The 25,825-nt window shown below is 31.8% G+C and overlaps 4 protein-coding genes across 5 annotated transcripts; 1 reads left to right on the top strand and 3 right to left on the bottom strand.

Annotated features, from left to right (window-relative positions):
• Positions 1-4,654: 4,654 nt before the first annotated feature.
• LOC111318618 (AP2-like ethylene-responsive transcription factor AIL1) lies at positions 4,655-8,641 on the bottom strand. The gene is made up of 8 exons (XM_089755275.1): positions 8,216-8,641; positions 7,340-7,982; positions 7,161-7,243; positions 6,738-6,826; positions 6,532-6,605; positions 6,368-6,418; positions 6,060-6,136; positions 4,655-5,576 (listed from the first exon to the last, which is right to left on the bottom strand). Exons 1-8 carry the CDS (start codon positions 8,373-8,375, stop codon positions 5,011-5,013), a joined length of 1,743 nt encoding a protein of 580 aa, XP_089611401.1. The 5' UTR covers positions 8,376-8,641; the 3' UTR covers positions 4,655-5,010.
• Positions 8,642-13,144: 4,503 nt separating this feature from the next.
• LOC111274690 (transcription factor MYB114-like) lies at positions 13,145-14,216 on the top strand. Its single transcript, XM_022859534.2, has 3 exons — positions 13,145-13,446; positions 13,541-13,670; positions 13,781-14,216. Exons 1-3 carry the CDS (start codon positions 13,287-13,289, stop codon positions 14,091-14,093), a joined length of 603 nt encoding a protein of 200 aa, XP_022715269.2. The 5' UTR covers positions 13,145-13,286; the 3' UTR covers positions 14,094-14,216.
• A 2,568-nt stretch (positions 14,217-16,784) lies between these two features.
• On the bottom strand, positions 16,785-19,126 carry LOC111274691 (ubiquitin-like protein ATG12). 2 transcript variants are annotated; one of them, XM_022859536.2, is made up of 6 exons: positions 18,963-19,122; positions 18,725-18,783; positions 17,824-17,892; positions 17,672-17,734; positions 17,138-17,248; positions 16,785-17,010 (listed from the first exon to the last, which is right to left on the bottom strand). In XM_022859536.2, exons 1-5 carry the CDS (start codon positions 18,994-18,996, stop codon positions 17,189-17,191), a joined length of 285 nt encoding a protein of 94 aa, XP_022715271.1. In that variant the 5' UTR covers positions 18,997-19,122; the 3' UTR covers positions 16,785-17,010; positions 17,138-17,188. The 2 variants fall into 2 exon arrangements, with proteins under 2 accessions (XP_022715271.1, XP_022715270.1); XM_022859535.2 differs by lacking the exon at positions 17,138-17,248 and having other exon boundaries at positions 18,963-19,126.
• Positions 19,127-21,530: 2,404 nt separating this feature from the next.
• LOC111274689 (transcription factor MYB1-like) lies at positions 21,531-23,214 on the bottom strand. Its single transcript, XM_089755026.1, has 3 exons — positions 22,930-23,214; positions 22,699-22,828; positions 21,531-22,363 (listed from the first exon to the last, which is right to left on the bottom strand). Exons 1-3 carry the CDS (start codon positions 23,060-23,062, stop codon positions 21,730-21,732), a joined length of 897 nt encoding a protein of 298 aa, XP_089611152.1. The 5' UTR covers positions 23,063-23,214; the 3' UTR covers positions 21,531-21,729.
• Positions 23,215-25,825: the final 2,611 nt, after the last annotated feature.

Genomic DNA, 25,825 nt, shown 5'->3' with positions numbered 1-25,825 from the left:
GATATATATATATTAGTTTGTCAATTTCGTTTTTTTTTTTTCTGTAATATCTGAGCCAGATTCACTCAACTTTTTTGACTTTGTTGAGCAGGCAGGCAGGCAAGTTTACCCCCTAGAAAAAGAGCAAAGGTCACGTGGGAGAGAGATGGAAAGTGGCATCCCTTTGGTGCTTAGTGCAGTGCAGCTAGAGCAAGAAGCATGTTTGGCCGGATCCAGTGTCACCAGCCGCAGCACCGCAGTCTATTTACAGTGTCCCAAAATTTGTCAGCACAAAAACTGTCCTTTACCCCCCTTACCCCCTCAGAAAAAAAAAAAAATGAAAACAACAAAAGGATCTAAGAACAAAGTGGTTGCTCTTGTCTTTCGCAAAAGCCTCCTTCAAAATAAATAACGCAAACCTTGAAAGTGATGTCATTATGTAAATGGCAACCAGTCATTGCATAACCAAAGTTTATTCATTGATTCATAAATGTTCAAAATTTTGTAGTATGTGATAGAGAGAGAGACAGAGAGAGGGGCAGCTTGAGGAGGCATTGGATTGCAAAGACAGCGAAGAACTAGAAAATAAATGGAGGGATGGGCCAAAAAGGTTCTTTCTGTTTCATCTTTTTAAGGCTAATAAGTCATGGATGATGGAAGCAAATGCATTAGCATGATTAAGAACCGCCTTGGAAATTGATGCCATGTTTCCTGTACAGGCAGAAACTAGCTAAGGGCACGCCAGGGGTCCATAACAAGAAAAAAGAACACACACAATCAACTCCGTAACTAACAATCTAATTCACCGATGATAAGAAAGTCTATAATGTAAAGTGATACTGCCACTCTCTTCCATCGATTTTCTCTATTCATTTTCTCTCAAATTTATATAGAATTAGTAAATAAGTTATTGAATATATGTTAACGTAATTATCAAACTAAAAACTAATTAATACTTTTGCAAAAGCAAAGTTGCAGGCTTCTTTTTTTTTTTTTTTTATTTCCTTTGACATTCAAATGGTTCTGGCTTCTGAGTTGGAAATTCTGATTTCCAAGCTAGTATGTATAAAAGAGTGGTTTTATTCGCATTACTCTTTTTACTCTTATTTTTTAAAAATTATCCTTCAATAAAATTATTTAATAACCATTTTTCAAAAAATTTTAAAACTTTTTGAATTCTAAGAGATTTTACAACTTTCTAACTCTAATATTTAAGAATCTCATTACGAGTATTAATCGTTTTCCTCTTTCAAATTGTTGAAATTAAAAAAAATCTAAAAAACTTATATGTTATAATTAAATATTATATAATTTTTGTCTATTAATTTATGAATAAACTTATAGTTATTTTTAATAAATCATTATTTTTACAATCTTGTGAAATTTTTTATAAGATTTCTGTTTGATGATACTAAAATTTAGAGTGTAAGGTTTTTTTTTTCTTAATTGAAAATTTAAATTTAAGGTTTAAAATTTAAAGTTTTTATATTTATGAGTCGGGGAATAAATTTTTTAAAAATATAAAGAATAATTACTATTTTTTATTTAAAAATAAATTTATGTACGGAGAGAAAACAAGGGTGCGAAGCTCCCTATGTAAAACGTTAATTAGTGCATAATTTGAGAACAATCACTCTTGCCCAATTCTTCTCTTGATCTTGAACGTCAACGGGACAATGCAACAGACTGTCCAAAAAAAATAAATGAAATAAAACAATATTGTTTCATGCAACTTTTTTAATAATACTAATATAATTTTAGTACATGGCCATGACCTGTCTAAATCAGAAGCCAAAGCACAAAGCAAGTAAGACCCATAGCTGGTAAAAGCTTTACTAATTTCAACAGATCATAACAGAACCCAAAACCATGCAAAACGAAAGTACCCTACATGGCTATACCTAGACTCCTAGGCCTACCCTCTCACCCCTTCCACAAACCCTTATATACGTATATATAACAGTACTTTTTATCTAGCACAAATGGCTACTTCTTAGATTTACGTAGATGTAACAGGCGGTAGATTGTGTTTTGGAGGAGAGTTTGATGGGGAAATGTCTCTGCATGAAGTATCTTGTCCTCTGAATTTTGTCTTCTTTTTCCTCCTCTTCTGAGAATGCTCATGTCTGCCAGGGTTTTTCTTTTCTTTTTTTTTTCTTCTGGATTTATGTCGATCCTCCTCTGCCCCGAATCTATCACTAATTTTCTCTCTGTACCACCCTCTCAGTCCGTACATATTCCCCAACTTTTGGTTTGTGAAATTAAATCAACGATATCACCATAATTTTTCCATCTTTCCATCCTGCAATGCGTTCTATCGATCTAATCTCATGCACTTGATGTACAAAGTTTACAGGTTCAAAACAGAAGCTTTTTATTTTTTCTTTGCTTTCTTAATTTCCTGCTTTCTTTTTATTCCCAAACAACATTAAAAATCCAACAAAAGTTTACTATATTCATTGGCATATATAGTAGGACAAAATAATGAGGATTCCAATGTTTCAACTCTACGTGGCAAAAATCAGAGGAGCCAGCCCGAACCACATTGTGTAAGATATTTTTGTCGCCTGGTTGGAGGTGCAATCGCGTGGAACGAAGAGGACGTGGGGTTAGCAATGAACAAAGCAACCCCTTTTTTGTTTCTCGTTTGTTCCAATGAAAAAAACCAAAGCTAACTTCAAGAGAGAGAGAGAAAATGAGAGCATGCATAAAGCTACAAGGCACGCAAATTAAGGCACAGCCCCTTCGCTTCACTTGCTAGGGCAAGTTGGCTTTCCTTCTCTCTCTCTCTCTCTCTCTCTCTCTTTGATTCTCAGACAAGTCAATGCTAGTTCCAATGGGAAACAAATTCTCCAACATTGGGTGAATGTGGGTATAAAGTTTTGATTTAACATGTATACTAGTAGCAAATTTGGCTACTTCCCACGGGTTAATTTGGCTAGTTTGTTTTGTTGAAAATGAATTTTAAAAAATAATTTTTATAGTTTTTTATATTTATTTAGTAAAAAAAATTATTACTTAACAAAAAATTATTTATTAATTAATAAAAATAAGGTTATATTTTTTAAAATTAATTTTTTTCTTTTAAAAAGCATAAGATAATTTTTCAAAGCATTTTATGAATTGAATTACTAATAAAGCTCATGAATATAGCTTTATTTAAGTCGGACTTTACATATAAAATTTTAAACTGAAATTTAATTAAATTTGATTGGAAATATTATAATATTAATAAAAATATATTTATTTAATTTTATTTAAATATTTTATAACTTTACTCAAATCAAAGCTTAAAAATAATATTTTAGATTTGAACTTGATTTGACACAACTCAAAATATTATTATATTATTAAAAATATTTTTAAATTTTAATTAGAAAAAATTAAAATATTAATATTAAAAGTCTTTTGATATTTTAATTTTAAATATTTATATTTTATATATTATTAAATATAAATATTTTTAATATTTCAATAGTAAATATTATTGTATTATTCTTTTAATAATAAATATTAATATAGTAAATAGTTTTTTATTATTTTAATAATTAATAATTTTTAATATAACAATATTATTATTTTATTAATATAAAATTTTTAATCATTTCTTAGTATTTTTCGAATTAAATTATATTATTTTAATAATTGAATGTCTAAGATATTTATATTACTATTTTAATAATAAATATAAAATAACATTTTTTAATTTAATAATAGATTCTTGCAATATAAAATATAACTATTTAATAGTATAAATATTTTTAATACTCTAATAATAAATATTACTATTTTTAATATTATTATATAAATAAAAATATTTTATTTTTTATATTTTAAAATATTAATATAAATAATAAATTATTTTATTTTTAAAAATTATTTAATATACTGATAGTGAAGTTTTTTAATTTTACAAGTAAAATTAAGATTATGACACATGTCTTTTATTAAAATTAAATTTTTAATTTTTTAAACAATACATTAAGAAATATATGTCATCATATTAACTAGATTTGTGAAATTCAAAAAACTAAACTCTTAGTATATTTGATAAATTTTCTTTATTTTAAGTGTTTAACATTAGTATAATATTTTAATATTAAATATTAAATTAAAATGTTATTATTTTTATTATTAGTAATTTTAATATATTTAATAATAAATATTTTTGAATATTTTAATAGCTATATAAATATTACTTTAAAACAGATTTTTCATAAAATAACCAAAAAAATAATTTTTAAAAACTCATCCAAATAATAAAAAATATCTATTTTTTAACAAAAAATATAAAAATTTTGCAAAAATATTATTTTAAAAATGAATTTTCACGAAACAATCAGACCTTATATAAGACTAACCCTTCATGCATTACCTTGTTCTTGTGACGGATAAAACCATATTTTGGGCGAAGGCGAAATTATTGAAAGATTCAGATTATATAAGCGAAGGCTGGTACGCCTGCTGTTTCTCTCCCTACAACCACTGTGCTAGAGTTGCTGTGAGCCTGTGATTGTGACAGAAAAGGACCTATTGCTAGCTGAATGGCTTGGTTGGAGCATGCCTCCCAACGGGCGATACTTCGTTTTTCTCTGACCCTACCTTCTTAATTTTCTTTTAATTAAAAGAAATCAAAATATTCAAAGCCAACCAATTAAATCCAACAAATATTTTAAAAAACAGAAGAATATATAATTGATAGATCATCAGGTAGTATATCTGGTATTTACATGTCCTTCCTTTCAAACTCAATATTCCAATGCTTTCAACTTTACTACATTAATATGCAGTGAAAATCACCCAAGTTTTCAGACAGGAAAAAATAACAAGCTAAATACCTCATCTTGCCATTAGACTATATAGATAACAGTTAATTCATATTGAAACTAATTAAACAGCTAAGACCATTGAATTCCATGATATTTTGCGTGACATTTACTACCCTCTTTCTAGCTAGTTTTCTATGGTGAAACTAAACCACTTCTCTATTGTCAATTAATGTCTCTCAAATTCTTGAACAACTAACTTTGTTCACTCGTTCCAAAGTGCAAATATTGAGACCTGATGAACTAAACCCAAATTGCCTAGCCGATTTTCATTTGAATTCTCAGTCCCATTGTTGCCATCTTCGTACTTTGGACCCTGTAATGGGAAGTAGCCTTGAGAGTAGTCTCCACCAATGCCAAACTGATCACTAGCTAATCCAACTGAGCATTTTGGACTTTGCGGGTTAGATGGATTACGGCTACTTGAAGTTGCCAAGGATGCATCATTGTTAGTGTTAGTATTTTGATGCTGCTGCTGATCATCTGAATTTGCACTCCAAACCATGTCAGCCAATTCATCAGATGCTTCACCACTTGATATAGCTAGAAGGGGTTGAGCAGATGTTGGTGAAGCACGTGAATTGTAATCCTCAGGGGCAATGGGAGCAGAGTCTTTTGGTGAGCGTTTGGCATGGTCACCCCCAATAAGAGTAGAGCTTGAGCAAATTCTCTTTACATCATACCTACTTATGTCAAAGTTGGTCACTGCACTTGTCCCCCTAAACTTAATTGCAGCAATATCATAAGCTTCAGCAGCTTCTTCTTGTGTGCCTATAATGCATAACAGAATTATTATCACAGTTGGGATTCTTTGGGGATTGACAACATAATTACCTACATTAAATTTTATTCATAAAAAGTGAAGGACAAAATTATCATTCAGCAGCCGATTTCATCAAAGCATGCCTTGTATTATCTAGCTGAGCATTATAAAGGCGGTTCCGGGCCAAAAAAAAACAACACTGACATGATCTGGTGGGACTGATCAAGAAACTTAATGCAGGAATTGAAAGATATAAACTGAATTCAATTCCATCATAAATGGTTCCCAACTAAGATGATACTATTTAATAACCTAGTTGAACTAGTACGCCAAATTATTTTTATCATCGATCTTGAAACCTATAATCATTAACTTCAAAGTCTATAAGAACTCAATTAACTGAAAAGCAGTGAGAGATGCTGAGACAAGGCAATATCTAAACAATGAAACAAAAGTTAAAGGAGAGGGGGAAAAGAGGAAGTGAAGCTTACTAAATGTTCCAAGGTACAAGTCCTTGTTCCCGGCAACCCTTCCTATTCTAGCTTGCCATCTTCCATGCTGATGGTGCCTAACCAGAGACAGAAAAGATTTTGACACGTAAGAGGAAACATTGATAGATATAAAGTTGGATGGCTTTTTAAATGATATACCATACAAGAATACATATTTTAGAATTGAGATTTATCTGCATGTCTATAGTAATGTTTGCCTATTATTGTCTACTATATAATTGAAAAAAGCTGCAAAATTGTAGTAAATAATGGAAAACTTTATCATTGAGGTCGTTTTCTGCCATTACCTTGTCACTCCTCTGTACACTGAAGCTCCTCTTGAAAAACCACTGCTTTTCCTGTCAAAAGAGTAACATGTTAATCAATGTTACGACTTCCTTTGTCTGTCCTTTTTTTTTTTCATCCTTTATCCTTGAATTTAAATGTACAAGACTTATACAAAGAGTTGTACCTTCTCAAATGAGCAACAAATTCTTGACGAGTCATGTTCTTCATCTCTTCCAGCTCCTTCTCATAAGTACTCAACTAAAAGGACAGTAGTAAAAATTGTTTTCTTATGCTATAACATATAAATGATTTTGCTTGGTACTTGCCCAAGAAATAAACTGTTGAAACCCAACGTTAGGAACAATATTGTAGTTCACCAGCAAAACTTACAGGAAAATTTATATGAGTTGTTGGACCCCAATATTTCAGAGCAGCCAAGTCATAAGCCCTTGCTGCTTTTTCTTCCTTGTCATAACCACCTGATAATCGACAGTTTAAACAAAAAAGAAAAAAGATTAAAAAAAGGCACAGAACCCAATGTTCTTTGTTCTTATGGTTAAATACTCTATAAAAAGTTAAGAATCATTTACTCCTAAAATGTTTAATACAGAAGAGACATGCAAAAGGATATAAGAGTTCACTTACCAAGATAAACTGCAGAGAATCGAAGGATGAGAGAACCAGGAAAGTGAATGAAACATAAGCATTAGTATATTCTTTCCAGGAACCAAAAAAATAAATAATCAGAAAGAAAAAAAAAATGGCGAAGAACAACGGTCAACAGTGATTGAAATGAATGTTTTTTCTGCTCACCTTGCCTCCCTTTCCTTGTTTGTCCCTCTTTTCTACAGCTATTATCCCACAAGTGAGCCTCATATCTTCCGGTCCATCTATGCCTATTAAATTTTCAGAGCACATATAAACACCAGTTAAAAAGAAAAAAAAAAGGGTAAAATTTCATTTTTCAATGTTCGAAATTCGGATAACTTTACCTTGTTACACCACGATATTGTGAAGTTCTTTGACCAAAAGTATCTATAGATTTGCGAGGAACTGGTTCTCTGGCGAGGGTCTTCCCAACAGGTCGTTTGCGGGTATCAGCCACTTCTAATGGTGCAATTGCAGCCAACCCATTTTGAGAGCTTGGGCTCATGGTAAGAGAGAGTGTCTGAAAGTTACAGTTATTACTTGCTTCATTACCTGAACCTTTCCCACCAGAAAATGGAGTTTGTCTCAACCAGGATTTGAACCCTGAAACCGAAGTCGCACTCTCAAAAGGCACATGGTACATGCCATTGTTCTGGTTATGGGTAGGGTTTGGGTCACACTGTTGGAGGCTGTGATCACTAGCCATTAGGGTTTGTGGGTTTTCGTTGTAATGGTAAGTTTGTATCAAAGAAGATGGATGTGTGAAAGTCTCTGCAGCATCCATTTCTCCGTTACTGTTATAACTTGGTGCTACATTAACATTGATCCTAGTAGGAACACTGTTTCGGTTTTGGTCTACTTGGGTTTGGCAATAAGCTTTGGCCTCTTCAGATGGAGAGTTTGAGTAACAACACCCCAAGAAATCTTCAAGTTTGGGACCCTCCTTACTTGCACTTGCACCTCCAATGCCATTTTCATATCTCCAATCTGCAAATTCACGTTGGGAAAAAATAAAAAAAGAGAACCCATTTCTTGTTCTATCTTTTCAAGTATATACATCCCAAAAATGAACAAGGTCAGAGTAAAGAGAAACTTTTTTCTCGCATGCAACCAAAATTTAACCATTAAAAGAAAACATGCATGGTGCAAAGATAAAGTGAAATATACTAGTGAAAGAAAAAGAGAAGGTAAAGAAAGTAGGGAAAGAAGACAGCAAAAACCTTCATTGCCGTTGGAAGAGTGACGAAAAGGATCAGCAACACAAAGAGAGCCATCAGAACGCAAAGGCATGACAGAAGAGAAACCTCCATGATCTTCTCTGCCAAAGCTTCCATCGATTCTAAGGTGTGGAGTCAGAGAAAACCCCAGCCAATTACTCATGATGATGATGATGATGATGATGATGATGGTATCAACACAATATATTACTCTTTTTTCACACCCTTCTCTAGAAAAAACAACACACAAAAAATAGAGAGACAGAAAGAGAGAAGAGTTCTCCCACTCTCTCTTTCTCTTCCTATTTCTCTTCTGTCTCTCTATAAAAATATTGTAAGTAATGTTTCTCTCTTCTCTTTCATTGTGACTTTGGGTAGTAGTAGTATTTGGAATTTAAAGAGCTCAAACTTCAAAAACAAAGAAAATTTTCTCACACAAACAAAGCCCTTCTCGCGTCTTATATTCTCAGCACTGTATCTGCATCTGTTTTGCTAATGGTAGCGTTGGGTTTCGTGCCTCTCTTTCATTTCCTTCTCAGATTTTGCAGAGTAGGCCATCACATAAACGTATCATTATTTATGATGACATAAAAAAAAAAAAGAAAAAGAAAAGAAATTGGGATATATATGGCATGACCAAAGCTTTAGAGCTCCAATTTGCTACAACGATGATCCACGGATTCTTAAATTTTTGACACCGATGTTTCACTGAAAATGAAATTGGACTTTGATGGACTGTCAGGATTTTCGGATAGCCCTGATCCAGGGGAAATTTGAAAAGCAGCAAATCTCTGCTAAAAAATGGTTTTAGAGCTTTCGTCAAACAATTGGTCCACGTAAAGCCGGTGGCATGGCCTACGTTAAAACGCAATAATAAATTTGATGTCCAAGTTGGGTTGGGTTCAATCTAACAGGCCTAAAACTTTGGAATCTATGTCCAGGAGATCTTATGGACAAAAATATATGGGCTGTGCTTCTATAACCTTGACGGTGGCAATGGATTTGACAAAAAGGTTAAAATGGAAAAATAAAAAAGCTTTGCTCTAAACAAATATAAACTACACTAGTCGACAAGAAATAGATAAAGGGACATTGAAAGAGGATAATGTTGTTGGAATGAGATTGAAAATGCACTTCAATTTCTGCAGAAACTATATGGGAATTATATATTTTGACCTTTACTAATTTGCAAATGTCATGTAAAAGAAATTATTAAATAATAATTTCATTAAGTTAAAAATTTATATGCTTCCTGTACCCAAGTTTTTTTTTTTTTTTAAATAATTTCAACTAAAATTTTATTAGTAAAAATTTTTATAAGAAAAAATTCTTAACAAATTTTAGTTGGGCTTTCTCGTGCATTGACCAGCCCAATTTATAACTGAAGCCCTTTCAATACTTGAAACCAATTAGCCCAACATTACATTCGTAAAACATTTGACATGATTCTTGCCTAGGGGAAACATCATTGCAAAAATGACAAAGGTTGCATCCTTAATTTTTTTTTTTCTCTATTTAAAAAAGGATAAATGTTTTACGATTGCAATTTTGGGCTTTTAAACAAAATCGAGAAAAACATAAGGGTAATGTCTTAGGCTTCATTTGGTTGATATTTTTATTTTTATTATATTATATTTTTTTTTCACTTTAATAAAAATGTAAAAGACAAAAAAAAAACCGACCAAAAGATACCTTAGCATATGCCATAATTATTTTGAAGGATAGTTTATATTATAATAACTATTTGCACTAGATGTTGAGTTCAAAATTTATTGAAACAGGACAAACAAGTTTAATTGCCAACAATATTCATGGTAAAAATACAAAAAAAAAAAGTGAAAATCCAATGGAGATGGTAGTTTTCCAACAGAGACCTCATTAATTTAGTAGCAAGGTTGATTTAATTTAACTTACCAAATAGACTAATTACTAGAATAATAATATACATAATTATAAAATCATTGGCTATATAATTTATTGCAACATGGCATTAATGGTTGAGATTAATTAATTTAATTCAAGCTACTATAGAGTTTCCTAATCCATGATTCTCCTGAAAAGTAGCTTCTATGATTTCATATATCAATGTGCTCCTTTGTCCTTTAGGGTTTGACAATTAATGCATTAATGAACATGTCCCCAATTTCTTCTTTTTTTTTTTGTATTTTTTTCTTAAAATCAATTTGCCATTCTATATATTGTACTATATTTGTATGTTTGTTGAGATTTTTTCTGTATCTAGGTTACACAATTAAATTTCAAAGTTGGAATTTAAAATTCTTTTAGAGATGATGTATAATTTTCTATGGTTTTATGAAATATTCTCATTATATATTTATTTCCTATTCCTGCTTTATAGCGTAGTCAAACCACAAGACACACTCTCCCCCTCTATTGCTTCAAAATTTTGAATTAATTTTGTGATTAATAAATTGGGTTAGTTGAAAATGAAAGGTTTAAAATAATGTTGTAGGTGAATTATTTAGTTATGTGACATAATTGATTTATATTATTTATATATGTAATATATGATTAATTTGATCAAATCCCTTTTAAGTGCTTAGAATTTAATAATGACTATGGAATTGATCAGAGGAAGACTCCGTATTTTATAGTTTTATGTTATCATCAATCTCGTGATTCATACATTTGTTGTAAAAAAGAATTTCAGAAATGAAAGAGACAATTAACATTTTAAGAGCAGTGTGATCATCCCAATGGGTGACACAGCTTTGAGAAAAATAATAAAAAAAAGAACAAGTTTCTATACCACATCTGCATTGTGATGTGTGATGTGGTTGAAATCTTTTACTTTTCCTTCCAAATCCAGGCTTCCAACAGCAGCATCTGAAGCGGCCCAATTCCCATTGGTTTGGAGGGCATAATCTCGAAAAAAAAAATGCATGTTTTCTTGCGTTAGATTAGGAGTCAAAAATCTAAAAATGCATACAATTACATTAACAAAAGAAATTAATTAAAGCTGGCATCTTTGTTTGGATGAATGCAGACTGTATAGTTTTTGTTCGGTAGTTAATCCATCTTTTGATCAAACTTAAATAAATTATATACGAAAAGCTCTTCCCCCTACACATTGCATGTGATCTTTCTCTCTTTCAGTGTTAAAAGAAACTGGCATCGATATATATTATATGTTGATGCATGTGACAAAGATTAATATGGAATATTAGAATTGAATGATTCCAAATCATTTACAACTACTTAATAGTTTAGTCTTCCATCCTGTGAATCGAGGAAGAGAATACATATCCCTGGAAATCTGCAGAATGAATGAATCCAATTCACGAATTAGAAGATCCAGCTGCATGCCACAAGCTTCCAAACTATTAGCTATCCTAGGCTAAAAGATCAGATATGCTATCAGTGTAATTAAACTTTAGTCTATCACACAACCATAATCTTAATTTGGTCCAACAAAAGTTATATTAATTCATTATTATTATTATTATTTCATTTCACCTAACCCTTAAAATAAAACCAAATCCTAACCTAACTCCACCATGATTAAGCCTTTATTTTCTTTTTTAATTTAATGAAGTAAAAAGCATGCGTATTTTGAGTAGAATATATATAGAACAAACAGAATGATGCTGAATTTGTAATTTGCTAATGTAATGAATATCAACATAGTTGCATGCTTATGATATATCATTCAAGTAAATACCAAAGTTAATTATAGCCAAAACATTCTCAATAAAAATTAGAATACTTTTGGTGTGGTTGCTGCCTTCCTGCTATGTACTGATGCTTTTCGTATGTATCTCAAAGATCAAACTAAGTTAATTAACTTGGAAGACATAAAGATGTCAACTTAGGATAAGATACCATAAATTCATAAATTTTAGAATACATTCGAAACTTTGCCATACATGACGAATTCAATTATACTGTTAGATTTAACAGCCGATTTATTAAAATGTTAATCATACATGAAATTATAAAATATCGGATATAATGAAAAAGATTAGCAACTTACTAGCTACCAGGTGGATTAATTATTTTGAAATGGTAGTCATATGGGTCTAGAAGTATATTCAAGACAGAGACTTCAAAATTCAAACCTTTGCTAAAAAAAAAAAAAGAAAAATAGTAAAACAAAATAAAATAAAGGTGCCTTAGCAAAGTCTAACAATTAATCCGTCAGAGTTATTCTGAGTCTAACTATTAACCAGTCACAATTATTCTTTATGCACCCACTTTGATTCAGATTTAGTTTTTCTTTTAAATGGCTCTGAAAAGTATATACATCCTTGAAAGACGAAGCTACACTCACTTATTAATATATTATTAACCAATAATTGTATTCATCTCCTTGTCTGCTTCTCTATCCATAGGTTTACCCTTTTGTTATTTGACCCTTTTAGCATAAAGCTTCATGCTTTCAATATACTATAATGTTTAGCACATGCTAAAAGGAGAGAAAAAAAAAAACCCAAAGAGAAATTACTTTCAGATGCAACAATTAGTCTTCCATTTGGAACTACATGCCAAACCTGCTTATTAACATGGGGAATTTTTATTACTATTCCATAGCCATATAATTTCTACCCAATGCTATTTTTTTCCTTCCTCTTTTCCAAAAAGCAGTGACAGGCGCACTATGAATATTTAAGGACATAATTATGATATAAATACATTAATCTTTCTTTTTTTTTTTCTTAAAAGAAGGGCTTGAAGCTAGCAGCAAACAGCAGCCAGCAGCCTTTGTCATAATCTGCAGCTTTGTACAAACTTTACAGAATTCTCATTACTCAATCATCAAATCTATCATGGCTGTCCTTTTTTATGATGTCTGCAGCTGCCAAATTCAATGGTCTCAATACTTATATCTTTCACATATATAAATACATATCTATGTACTTGAGTGGTAGTTGAGGTTCTTCTCCAACACCAAGAAGGGTAGATAACACAGTGAACCCGAACCGGCCAATCCATCGAAAAAACAACACTCTCACTAGAAAAGTAACATACGTCTCTCACACCTCATCCAGCCTCTCTCTCCCTTTCATTTATAGCCATTCCTCGAACAAACGCAAAAGGAAAAAAAGGTTTAATAATGGCTCCTTTGAAAGAAGAGACCATTAAAATGGAAGAAAATGTATCCCGTAAGAGAGAAGTCAACAAGGGAGCGTGGACAGCTGAAGAAGATAGAAAATTGGCTGAGGTTATTGCAGTTCATGGTGCTAAAAGGTGGAAGACAGTTGCAATCAAAGCAGGTAACCAAGTAATTGGTCAGATAGCCTATACCTTGGTTGAATTGAAGCCCATTTGATTGGGGGTTTGCTGATTTTTTTCCTTTTTTTATTGTAGGTTTAAATAGGTGCGGTAAAAGTTGCAGGCTGAGATGGATGAATTATCTGAGGCCTAACATTAAGAGGGGAAATATATCAGACCAAGAAGAGGATTTGATACTTAGGCTTCATAAACTCCTTGGAAACAGGTTAATTCAGAATTCTAAATATGAATTTGGATTTGCGATATGTATATATATATCTTCCAAGTTGGAGTTAATGATTGAAAAGCTTTATCTATCTGATGGTTTTCCCTCAGATGGTCTTTGATTGCTGGAAGATTACCAGGAAGAACAGATAACGAGATCAAGAACTACTGGAATTCTCATTTGAGCAAGAAAATAAACCAGAAAGAGAAACAAAGTGGAGCTGCAGCTAGACAAGGCTGCAAAGCTCAAAAGAGACAAGTGGAGAATGCCAAAGAAGAAGTGAGAGAAGAGAATACATCTACTGGAGGTGAGGACTCAAATATCAGCTTCGATGTGGATGAGTTCTTTAATTTCTCAAATGAGGATCCCCTGAACTTGGACTGGATGAACAGATTTTTTGAAGTTGATGAGGTTTTTAATTGAAACTTTATGAAAGTGCAAGCATTTGTTTCTATCTCCATGATCATGAATTTGATGCCATCCATGTTAAATCTGTAAAACTTAGTTATCTGTTCATGAATTCGGCAGGATTAATGTTTTGTGTCAGCTCTCCTAGTTACTGTAATGGTAAGCTGCAGCACAACTCTTTTGATTGGTCCTAATCACTTAGTAAAGGAAATATCCTTCAGTGTTTTTTTTTTTTTTTTTCGAAAGGTCATTAGACCAAAAGGTAAAACAAAATAGGAGAAAACAGACAAGAAAATTAGAAAAGGAAGAGAACTGGAAAGAGATTAACAAGGCAATTGAGGGAGACACAGGAAAGCGATTATATACTGTAGTTTTTGGACTATAGTTCTCAAACGGTATACAGAATCTTTCTATTATGATAAAAGTGGTTGAAAAGATAGCAAAAGAGTGATAAAAATGTGAAAAAGTCTGTTTGAAATACTGTGGACTCAATAATTTATCAGATTAGTCTGATGAGACAAAAGGCTTCATGTCAGTTAAAAACATGTAGCCGTAGTCCTACAAGCCAATAGTAACAGGAATGACACTTTCGCCGGAAAAAAAGAGGTCTTCTTTCATCTCAAAATAACATTCATATTTCATACGTTAGCAAACAAAAGAACTTTGGTTGTGACCATTACTGAATCCATTTATCAGTCATTCAGCTGAGCCAATGCGACGACCGATCGCCAGGGCAAAGCCATATCTGGATACACGCTACTGCAACTCATCCAAGTGAACTTCTTTGCATCAAACTTTCTTTTGTAAGATCGAAGATGATAGAGATTGTATTGTACATTAATACTTGACATTAATACTTGGCATCAATTCCTGTTGCTTTAACCTGGCAAAGTTTCCATATCTCCCCTCCCCCTTTTCGAAGATGGCCTTAGGCCTGATTTGGATTCAATCGTGCCTATTGTTTGTTGCGATAAAGCATCTTTTTTGTGTATATACGCTAAAGTTTTTCGTTTGGGTAACGAAGTTACGGCACGATTGTGCCGACATGGAAGGGTCGATTGTCCACTGCTGAGGAGGGGGTTTGGTGAGCTACCACACCTTCCTTTGGACTTTTTTGTGCTTCTAATATCCTTTTATTACCATTTGACCTTTATATCAAGAAGTTTAAAATTAAAGGCTGAGAACCCATATACTCACGGAGTTAATTGAATTGGAATGTGAAACACTTGAACTTTATTTGTATAGTAAATAAAAAAATTAAGAATTCAATATATATATATATATATTAAAAATTCATTTGATATATTACTATTATTTTTATTAATTTTTAATTATTTATTAAAAATTTGTTATTTAAAATAAAAATAATTTTAATATTTTTAAATCATTTTCATAAATATCAAATAATTAAATTTTTTTATTACATATAAATTTTAATTTAATGTTTTTAATTGCCATTTTATTTTTTATTGCAATTTTTTTTACAATTATTGTTTCATTTGCATTCAAATATATATTTATATAATTAATTTTAATTTTATCGTTACAATAATTGATGTTATCGTTGCAGTAACTAATTTAATTTTCAAGTTTATTTTTAATATCATCCAAATTAATTTCTTAAATCATTTAAATAAAACCTTGTTGTCTGGAGACCTAAACCGCTCGCTTTGGGTAGAGTGCTCAAACTTAAGAGTGCACAAATGGGACATAGTTTTCTCCTTAAAAACCTGTCCCCATCCCAATCTACTGAAAACTACCCATTCATCCTAGGAACAAATTTAACTGATATATGTACCATTGGAACTCATGGACTTTTTCGCCTTGTCTCTTTTCGAGTCCTACTTTGATGTAATGTGAATTCAGATTCCATTCTAGCACCAAAAATCAACGAAAGCATTGTCAAAAAACAAAATGTTGCCAAAGTCCACTTATGAACAAGATAATTATTCAGCACACGGAAGACATCAGCAAGGACAAAGGATCATCTAATCTGACATATACTTGTAAGAATATATGTCTGGAGCTGAATTTTATTAGTAAGGACTTCAATCATGTAGGTTTTGATTTATTTAGTTTAATGCCATTTCGTCTATCTGGGTACGGAACTCCCCCATGCTCGTTGTTTAATAGTGGATCCCGCCTATCTGATCTTAGTAAAGAATCATGATTTAAGATTACCTCAATTTAGTTTCAAAACTATTGCCAGCAGAGTGTCCGAACTCTACTTTTCCTGTGAAATTTTCGTCTCACGTCACTTTCTCGATCTATTATAGACTGTTTACTACAGAAGGTATTTAGCTTGAAGAAGCATTATTGCAAAATCCATGACCGCTCAAACAATATCCCTTCGCCATTTACTTCCATACTACGAGAATGAATAACAAAAGAGTCCAGGCTTTGGTGGCTCCCGCCTGATAAAAAACCATCATCTACTGTTTTAGTATGGCATCTTTGAACTATGAAGTCATTAGCCATAATGGGTACAATAACCGTACACATTGGAAGGTCATTCGACAAAGTTTCTGACGCATGGCAAACATTTGATAAAGTTATAATGGCAAGCACTAAAGAGTGATAATTTCTGAAGGGAGTGAAGGTAAGCAGCATGATTCCTAAGGATAATTTGTCTTGAAAGAGTGTATTTGACAATTGCTGCCAATCAACAGAGCAAAAAAAAAAAATACAGAACGTACTTGAAGCATGTGAACCAAGGGAGGCTTTCAAATTTTGAATTATAAACAAGTAGGAATGTACAAGATGCATAACGCCAAAATCTATAGCTTGAACATGTTAATGAAATCAGCAACAAAGAAAAGAAAAACAAAATGATAGACGCACATTAACTGCTGTTCCAATCAATGTCTCCATCAGAATCCTCAGAATACCACCAATAATATTTCCTTGCTGCCTCGAAGTAAGAAGTTAGTTTCTGTTACAGAAACACCATTATTTCAGAGATAAAGGAAAAGAAAAAAAAAGAAATATTAAAGAGGATGGCTCTACAAGGACTATTCACAATGGAGAATTGTAGGAAACAAAGGAGCTGGTGTTATTACTTGAAAGTTCTATCTCAGACTCTCGGTATATCCATCATCGAGATTCAAGAGTTAGCCCCATGCCATAGAACAGGCATAATTAACCACCAGTTTACCATCAAAACCAAAATTCTGCAATGCAAAGGCAGCACCAGTTAGACTGACAAGGCCAGCCAAGCAATAAAATTTTCTAGGTATCTTCATGTGTATTTTGAACTCTATTAAGAGACAAAGCAAGTTATTAGTTAATACTATATGCTATGACCGAGTTGATTCCATAAAATTGAAAGTACAGTGATCTTTGTGATTATCATTATATAAAACGAATAAATGTTCTGTATCTAACAATGACACATTTGCATAAAAAAACAAGTAAATTTCTACGCTAAATATCTTTGTTGTTTCCTATTCTGGTTTGTGTTTTAGTACAATCGTCTAGTCATGAATGAAGATACACCATGTCAATTCCACAATATAGAATCTATGGATATTCCCAAAAGTGTAATTCACAGAACTAACGCCAGCAAGAGAAAGTGTGCAAGTATATTGACTTACATTATACAGGTCAATCACCAATTCATCTGGGTTTGGAGAGAAAGCACTGTTGACATACACAAACTACAAAACAAGGGACAAGAAATTAATACCACCCAAACAAAAAGATTGAAATTAATTTTTCAAAACTACCATATATAAAAATAGATTACCAGTGTATCCCGGTGCAGTTGCCTCCGTAAAAAATCAATTACTTTAGCAAATTTGTCAGATCCAAGTATCTGTCACGTCAAAAGGTTTTTAAAAAAGGATAGATACATTTCAATTCATTTAATAACAACCATTACATGAAAGAAGTGTTTGAATGAAAAATCCAGGTTTCAAAAGTGCATAGTTTATCTATATTATTACTTCACATGAAAACCCTGAAATATTAGACTAAGTAAGTCAAGAACATGATTTAAGGAATCGCTTCACACTGAAGCACAAAACTCCAATTGCAATATCAACTAAAATCCTACATCGTGTTTGTGTGCAAACTAAAGCTTCTAGTTACAAGTCCATACCAAGTGCGCAATCAAAAACATGCTCATTGGTTTACAAGTGCTTTACATAATGCAAAGCCAAGTCTTAGATTCGAGCCCCACAGTAGATATATTTAACATCATACGATTTCATTATAAAAAATTAACTCCAAGAAGCACGTCTAAGAATGTATGAATCAAAATGCTTTCTCTAAAAAATATTTATGGCCCAGAAACAAAAACATTACCAAAACTTTATGAAAAAAAAAAAAAAAAAAACAAGGTTCCATTGTTTCTCCAGGAAATTAAGTCACGGATTAAGAAACCTAAATTTCCAAAGGAGAAAAAAACCCTCTCCCATTACTAGGGTACAGAATATAACTAAGAACTAATCAGAATACCATTCAAAGCAGAAGGTAATCCTTATCAAGAATCCACTTTTAAGATCAAAACTCAAATGATATACAATTATCCTGTTATTTGATCAAAATTGCAAATTTTCTCATAAAAATTTATTCTAGAATCTAGATTGAAGAACACTAAACCCTCTCGAGGGTATAATTAATGGAAATAAAAATCAAAGAAATACCTTGAACTTGGCTTGTTTTAGTATTGGGGCATCTCCAGTTGCTCTCAAATGGACAACAACTGCACCAAATTGAAAACCACAAGAAAAAAAAAAGGGTTAGGAAAAAGCACTTAACAAAAAAATAAGTAAACAAAAAACCCGAAATTTTAAGCCTAATTAAAGAATTAGTTAAAATCGAAACAGGATATCGGAAAACCAAGGTTCAAGGGTTTTTTTCAGTGTGGTTTCGATGATTGACCTTTTCGAACAGAACTGGGTGACTCAGCTGCCATGGGTTACCTGAGCTAGAACGCGGGTTCAGAGGTGAGTTTTAGACCGAGGTTCAAGAAATTGCTACTTCCACTGTAGATTTTTGACTTTCCAATTTCTTGTAGGGCGTGGTGAAAAAAGGGCGGAGCTCATTTAGAAAAGTTAGATTAATTTAAGGCCGTGTTTGAGGATCATTGAAGCCCTTTTAATCAAACCCAAAGGGAGCCCATCATGGTTGTTCCATTTTTTTTTTTAATTTAAACCCACAAAATTAATGATTAAATAGAGATATTTCAATTCTTTCATAATTTTTTATTTGAAGTTAACTGATATTGAATTTTGGATACCATAGTTTTATTATATAATAATTAATAAAGTATGTGATCTATTGATAGAATGTTGAACTCTTAACTTTAATTATCTAATTTTAAATCTTAATAACCTCAAATATAAAAAATATTAATAAAGTAGAAAAAGATTACACATAAATACCTAAAACCTAATCCCAGAAAAAAAAAAAAAACCTATCTCTTGCCTAATTAGTCAATGTTGTCACAAATAATAATGGAAAGTAAAAATAGTAAATGTATGAAAAAAATTTAATCAAGAGATAGATTTTCGAAAAATTAAGATTCAATTCCTAACATTTATAATTCTTCTTTTTCAATCCCTTAGTTTCAACCTCTTATCATATAAAAAGAAAAATCAATGTGTGAAAATTTTCTAAACATTAATAGAAGCAATAATAATAATGGAAAGTAAAAAAAGTAAATGTATGAAAAAAATTTAATCAAGAGATAGATTTTCGTAAAATTAAGATTCAATTCCTAACATTTATAATTCTTCTTTTTCAATCCCTTAAGTTTCAACCTCTTATCATAAAAAAAGAAAAATCAATAGGTGTGAAAATTTTCTAAACATTAATAGAAGCAATATAGTATTGATGTAAAACTTTTTAAATATTATTTGATATAAGCAATGAATGATACGGTTTTTAATGACTTTTCCAAAGTCTATAGTATATTGGATTCAGAAGTTAACGTTTAGGGTTTGCCAAAAGCTATATATTATAAGCTTCTCCTAAAAATAATTTTACTATTTAAATTATATGACATAAATTTCCACCAATTTTAGAAAGAAGATTTGGTGACATGAAAATGATGAGGTGAGTCAACTAATCCTGGCAATGTCACAAAACTCTAATTAATTATGGGTATACTTAGTTTGATATAAAAAAAATTTATTATTTGATATAATATGCATCGACCTAACTTACCAAATCAAATGCGAAATTCTTTATTAGAAAACAATATGATTGGTTTTTTCAAATTATTTTCTTTTAATAAAAACAAAAAATTGGAATGATATGCACTTATGCACTTATATATTAAATAATTTACATTATAAAATGTTTTATTCTAAATCTATACGACAAAAAATAAGCAGAATCTCACCTAGCAAAAGCCACATTTTAATAATCGAATGAATTTTCTTCACAATCTTATATATAAGAAAGAATTGTCCCCATAATCCAAGCCAAGTGGACCATTGTAAAATATATATGTTACCAAAGTTTCAAATAATTTGGGCACCTTTATATCATCATTTATTTTATTATAAGAATCCTACTGATCAATTTTTTTAGCCTTATTTAAATCCATAATTAAATTCATCTTCATATGGTATAATAATTTAGTTAAAACCCATCAATAATTAAAGCCACTAACTAAAGCAACATCAAAAAGCCAAAAGTCCAGCCAGAACGGGTAAGCAAAAGAATAATACTAAAAGATTTAATTTTCAAATATAAAGAAACAATTGAACTTCAGTAATTTTGATGATTTAATAACACTATTGATAAATACAATTCAATAGAGAAAAGCCAAACTCAAAATTTTCGAGGATAGGAGAATCGTTTACCCGGATTTTGAACTTTTAAATCACCATCGGTTTCGATCGATGGATTCCTAATGGAAGCTCAAGCAATATATATAGGGAGGAAACTTTTAAAAGAGGGGCAATCACATGTATCGCATTTTTGTATGTCAATGCTTCTAATATTTCTAGTAGACCATGACCTAATAATAAGTTTCAGATTTAAACCCCATTACATGTGGTTTAGTCCAATTACTTCATGTTAATTTGTTTATTCATTTCTTTTATATAAATGTAATATGTGATATATATGAAGTTTGTAATAGAAATTTCTATTGTTGTAATTGTAATCAATAAAAAAAATCATAAATCATGATTGAGCTTAAAAATAAATAAGTCACTTTAAATCTGGATTCATGTCTGATGAAATAGTCAAGGCCGAGAATAAACTATATATGGAAGAGCAAATGAGAGCTCCTTTTTACTTTCTTAATTATTTGAGCTAAGTTTTCATGGGTTTAGGTTTTTCTTTGTGATAAAAGAAGAATTCAAATCCGAGTTTTAGTAAAATGATAGATACATCTAGTAAATGCTCATCTAGTAAAAGGAAAAAGGAAAGGAAAAGAAAAATGAATATGATCAGGAAAAAAAAGGGGGGGACAGATGATGATCAAGACACATAAAATTGTCTCCCAATAACGGCCAAGAAAGAGTGGGATCAAGAAATAAAGGTTCCTTATACAAAAAGTTCAATCAAGAATGGTCAGGGATCAGATCATAATCAAGAAAACCACTTCACTAGCTAGTACTCCAAGATGTCTAAGCATTAATATACATCATGATATTAAATATATAGAACGAGTTTTTGGTGGTTTTAGTAATTAATTAGGGTCTGCTTGGTCTTCAAGCCAGTCTAATTCAGACTCCATTAAAGAAGCTAGGGATGAAAAGTCCACGTCTTGCATCATATCATCAGAAAAGACAAGGGATTGATCAGAATTTGTTGATGTATATTGGCCTTGTTCACATGTGTCAGAGTTACTGTAACTATCTCCTTTGTTTTGAAAATGAGATGGCTGTAGCTGTGAGAATTCGGAATTGAGAAGAAATTCTGATAAAAAATTTTCATCCACCTCTAAATCGATCATGAAATTTGATGGATCGTTATCCTCCTTGGGCACATATTCTGATGATTCGAGCTCCTCAGACAGCGAAGAGGGTCGTAGCAGTGATGGTTTAGTGTCTTCAAGTTCTGGTTCTGGCCTGTTAAGGAAAACTTTTGTGCACCTTGTTGCCTTGGTCCTGATCACGCATGAATTGGAATTTGCTTGAGAAGGCTGCCTGAAGAATGTTTTAATGGTGGTATTAGCCTTGTTTTGGGATTGATTTGACGGTTTACGGTTACTTAAAGAGTGGCTTTGTTGGCCTTGCAACTTTTTGCTGATGTTGGTGTTCCAATAGTTCTTGATTTCATTGTCTGTTCGCCCTGGAAGCCTCCCAGCTATAAGAGACCACCTGCACTCAACACAATTTCCATCGACATCAATTAATAGTGTTCTTTTCCTTTTTCCCTAGCACAAAATAGAGAAGATAAGGGAAAAAAAAAGAAAAAAAAAGGGAATAGGCTGTTTAGATCTGTTTTAAAAGCATTTGTATTATTTATGATCATGCATATACTTTTAAACCGACCAATGATGACGTTTTGACAGTAACCTCCATGATTCGTAGTATATACCTGTCAGAAGTTTGATTTAATTGGCTAACAATGCAACATAATTGAAATATGTAGCTTCAGTTTTGCCAGGTTTTGCATCTGATAAATGGGGTGGGAAGGGGGAAAAGATTCCTACCTGTTTCCCAGGAGTTTGTGAAGCCTGATAATGAGTTCCTCTTCATCAGGAGTAATGTTCCCTCTCTTGATATCAGGTCTCAGATAATTTAGCCACCTTAACCTGCAACTCTTCCCGCATCTTTTAAGACCTGCTTGAGCCATATATAGCACAACTTTAGCTTTAATAAATTCTTCCTTGAAGTTTCAGATTATAGTCCAAAGTTCAAACCTAATGCAAATGCTCTCTCACCTGCTCTTTTTGGCAGGTTTCTCCACTGTCCTTCGCCATGAATTTTAACGTAGTCTGCCAGTATTTTGTCTTCCATTGCTGTCCATGCTCCTCTATTCAAGCCTTCTTTTGAGCAGCAAGGACTCCTCCCCATAACCAAGCAACAGACAACTCTCTCTCTCTCTCTCTCTCTCTCTCTCTCTAGTTACTTCTCAGTGTGTCGGCCAGTGATTTTTGCTGTTAGTTTTCCAAGGAGTTGGGACAGGACTCTGTATCTGGTGTGCCAATACTTGAATGCATTGTTCTTATTTATATAGTCACAGCAGGGATATTTAAATCCCCACTTCATTTATCAACATGTTTCACCTTTGAAGTTTAAAAAGCTCAAAAGGCTTTAGTTGCGTGTGCAAGAGGGGCTTCAACAATATTGTATAGCAATAATATAAATGACAAACATGTATTTGTATATTAATTAATTGGATATCGGTGATCATGATGGTAGCTCCATAATGTTCCATTTAACCTTGTATCATGACTACATTTTCACCTGCCTTTCTCTTCAAGTCCCTGGCTGCTTTCTTCTCAATCTAACTTTCTTTCATGAGCTTGAAAGTTGGTTGAAAAATTAAACCATCTCGCAACTTAAAAAAATAGCTAACACCAACCAAAATATGCCTTCGCCTTGTATCTATAGGAACTTCATTGATCATTGATTGATCCATCGATCCATGTAACGGAGTAAATGCTTATGATCAGCTGATGCTAACAACTAACAACCTTAAAAAATGTTTCCATGATTACTGAATAACATTAACAATCGCATGATGTGTTTTTGTCTCTAAAATTGAGTCCAAAGCCGTAGCAAAACCCCCCACCAATTTACCCACACTGGGGAGTTCCATCTCCGGCCTCATCACACATTAATTATCTGTTAGAGAATTTCACAAAAATTAAGAAAGATTTCATGTGATTTCTGAAGTTTATTGGTGATACAACTATTACAAGCTGCTGTCTTTTTTTTTTTATATTTAGCTCAATAATGGGTGCATGTTTTTTTATTCAAAGAATTGAGTTATAAAAATTAGAATAAAATTAAGTTCAAATCATGTCATTATGTGTTTATAAATATTCAAATTCAGGATTATTCAGCTGTTCACATCATTATCACCAGGCCAACATCTTTTCACTAATTACCCATTGCTCTCATGTTGTGGCTCCCAAATTGGCATATACCCAAATTTCAAAACTTTTTTTTCTATAACGTGAATCTGAGATAATAGTCAAGGGACCATCTTAGGTTATAAAAAGACAATATATACGAACTCCATGTGAATGTTTTCTACCAATAATAACTGTATTGGGTCAATAATCACATGGGGATTGAACAATGACAAAAGAATCAATCCTCAAAGCTCTGCATTTCTGTTTATACAATGGGACCAAAAATGGGGCTCCATATTGTTTATTTTTACGCAGTAAAATAAAGAATAATGGCCAACCTACTCATTATTTCATAGGGATTAGGCTCCTACCATTCAACCATAAAAGACAAGGTAAAAACTACCATGGGTGGTAACTGGCAAAATTAACTCCGAACTCCTTTGATAAAAGTGACTGAAGTGATCCTGCAATGACTGTACTTAAGGAGGAATTAATTAATTCAAGCTTCCCTTTATAACACTCATCGTTGGCTTACTTTTGGATCATGCAAGCAAAACTTGTATGATTTCTATTCTGTCGCTACACCGTCGAGTTTCCCACATTTTCTGTCGCTTTTACGTTACCAAATATACATCACCTTCATTTGTTTTTACATAATAGCAATTAAAATCGCTTTAAAAAAACAAGCTCTAACTCTTGTTACTCCCAACAGATTCTCTTGCATATGCTTCAGGCTCAGAAGAAATTAAGTCCGGAGATCTGTCCGACTTACAAAAATCACCCTCAACAGTATGACTCCAAAAAGTCATAAAATCAGCACACTAATTTGCTTCCCTTGCTATAGATACGAACCTTGAGAGGAGAGTTTGATTCCACAATCACTCTTCTATAACCATGTTTCCAAGCTACTGCCATCCCAACAAAGATAGCATGAGGTTAAGCCTTGAGTATGTTTCCCCAATCAAGTTTCCCAGCATGCAATCAAACTCGAAAATCCTATAGCCTCTACTGTCTCGACATAGACCACAACAAGTCAACTCTCTTGGATTAGACTTGGTTGTCCTATATTCAACATTCAACCTTACAAGACCATCAGGTGGACTCTGCCAATCTATTTGCAACAGCTATCTACCATTGAATGAAAGACATCTGGAGGTTAAAGGTCAAGTAAACTCTTCCTAATAACATACTTAACTTGTATTTAGATGGACGGTAAAATTAATTTTGATAAAATTAAAAATAATAATAGAGGTGAAGTTAATTATTAGTGATGAAATTAAAATTAATTATAAAAAAATGTGTTTAGATATAAATATAGATGATAATAAGATAAATTTTAAGAAGATAAAAAATAACTATTAAATATATTAATTTAAAATTTATATGTAATAAAAATTTAAATTATTTAACTTATAAAAATTAATAAATAATTAAAATTTTTTAAAAATATTTTTATGATAAATAACAATTTTGTTAATAAAATAAATAATAAAAAATAACAATAATATATTAAATTATATTTTTATTATATTAAATTATAATTATTTTATAAATTAATTTTAAAAATTAAAATAAAAAAGAAAGAGAATAAGTTAAATTAAAAGGATAAAAAGATAAAAAAAGAATAATTATGCGATTTGTTGACGGACCTAAAACCTCCAGTGAAAAAAAAAAAACTTCTTTTCCCACCTCATATTATTCATCTGAATAGATGTTTGATACGTTGAGCACGATTTTTCAAAACAAAGTGTAGTAC

This window comes from Durio zibethinus, chromosome 26 (genome assembly GCF_047325235.1).
Source record: "Durio zibethinus cultivar Kanyao isolate XHJ-2024 chromosome 26, ASM4732523v1, whole genome shotgun sequence".
Taxonomy (NCBI): Eukaryota; Viridiplantae; Streptophyta; class Magnoliopsida; order Malvales; family Malvaceae; genus Durio; species Durio zibethinus.
The sequence above is the reverse complement of the archived record's forward strand: the minus strand, read 5'-3'. Positions and strand labels throughout refer to the sequence as shown.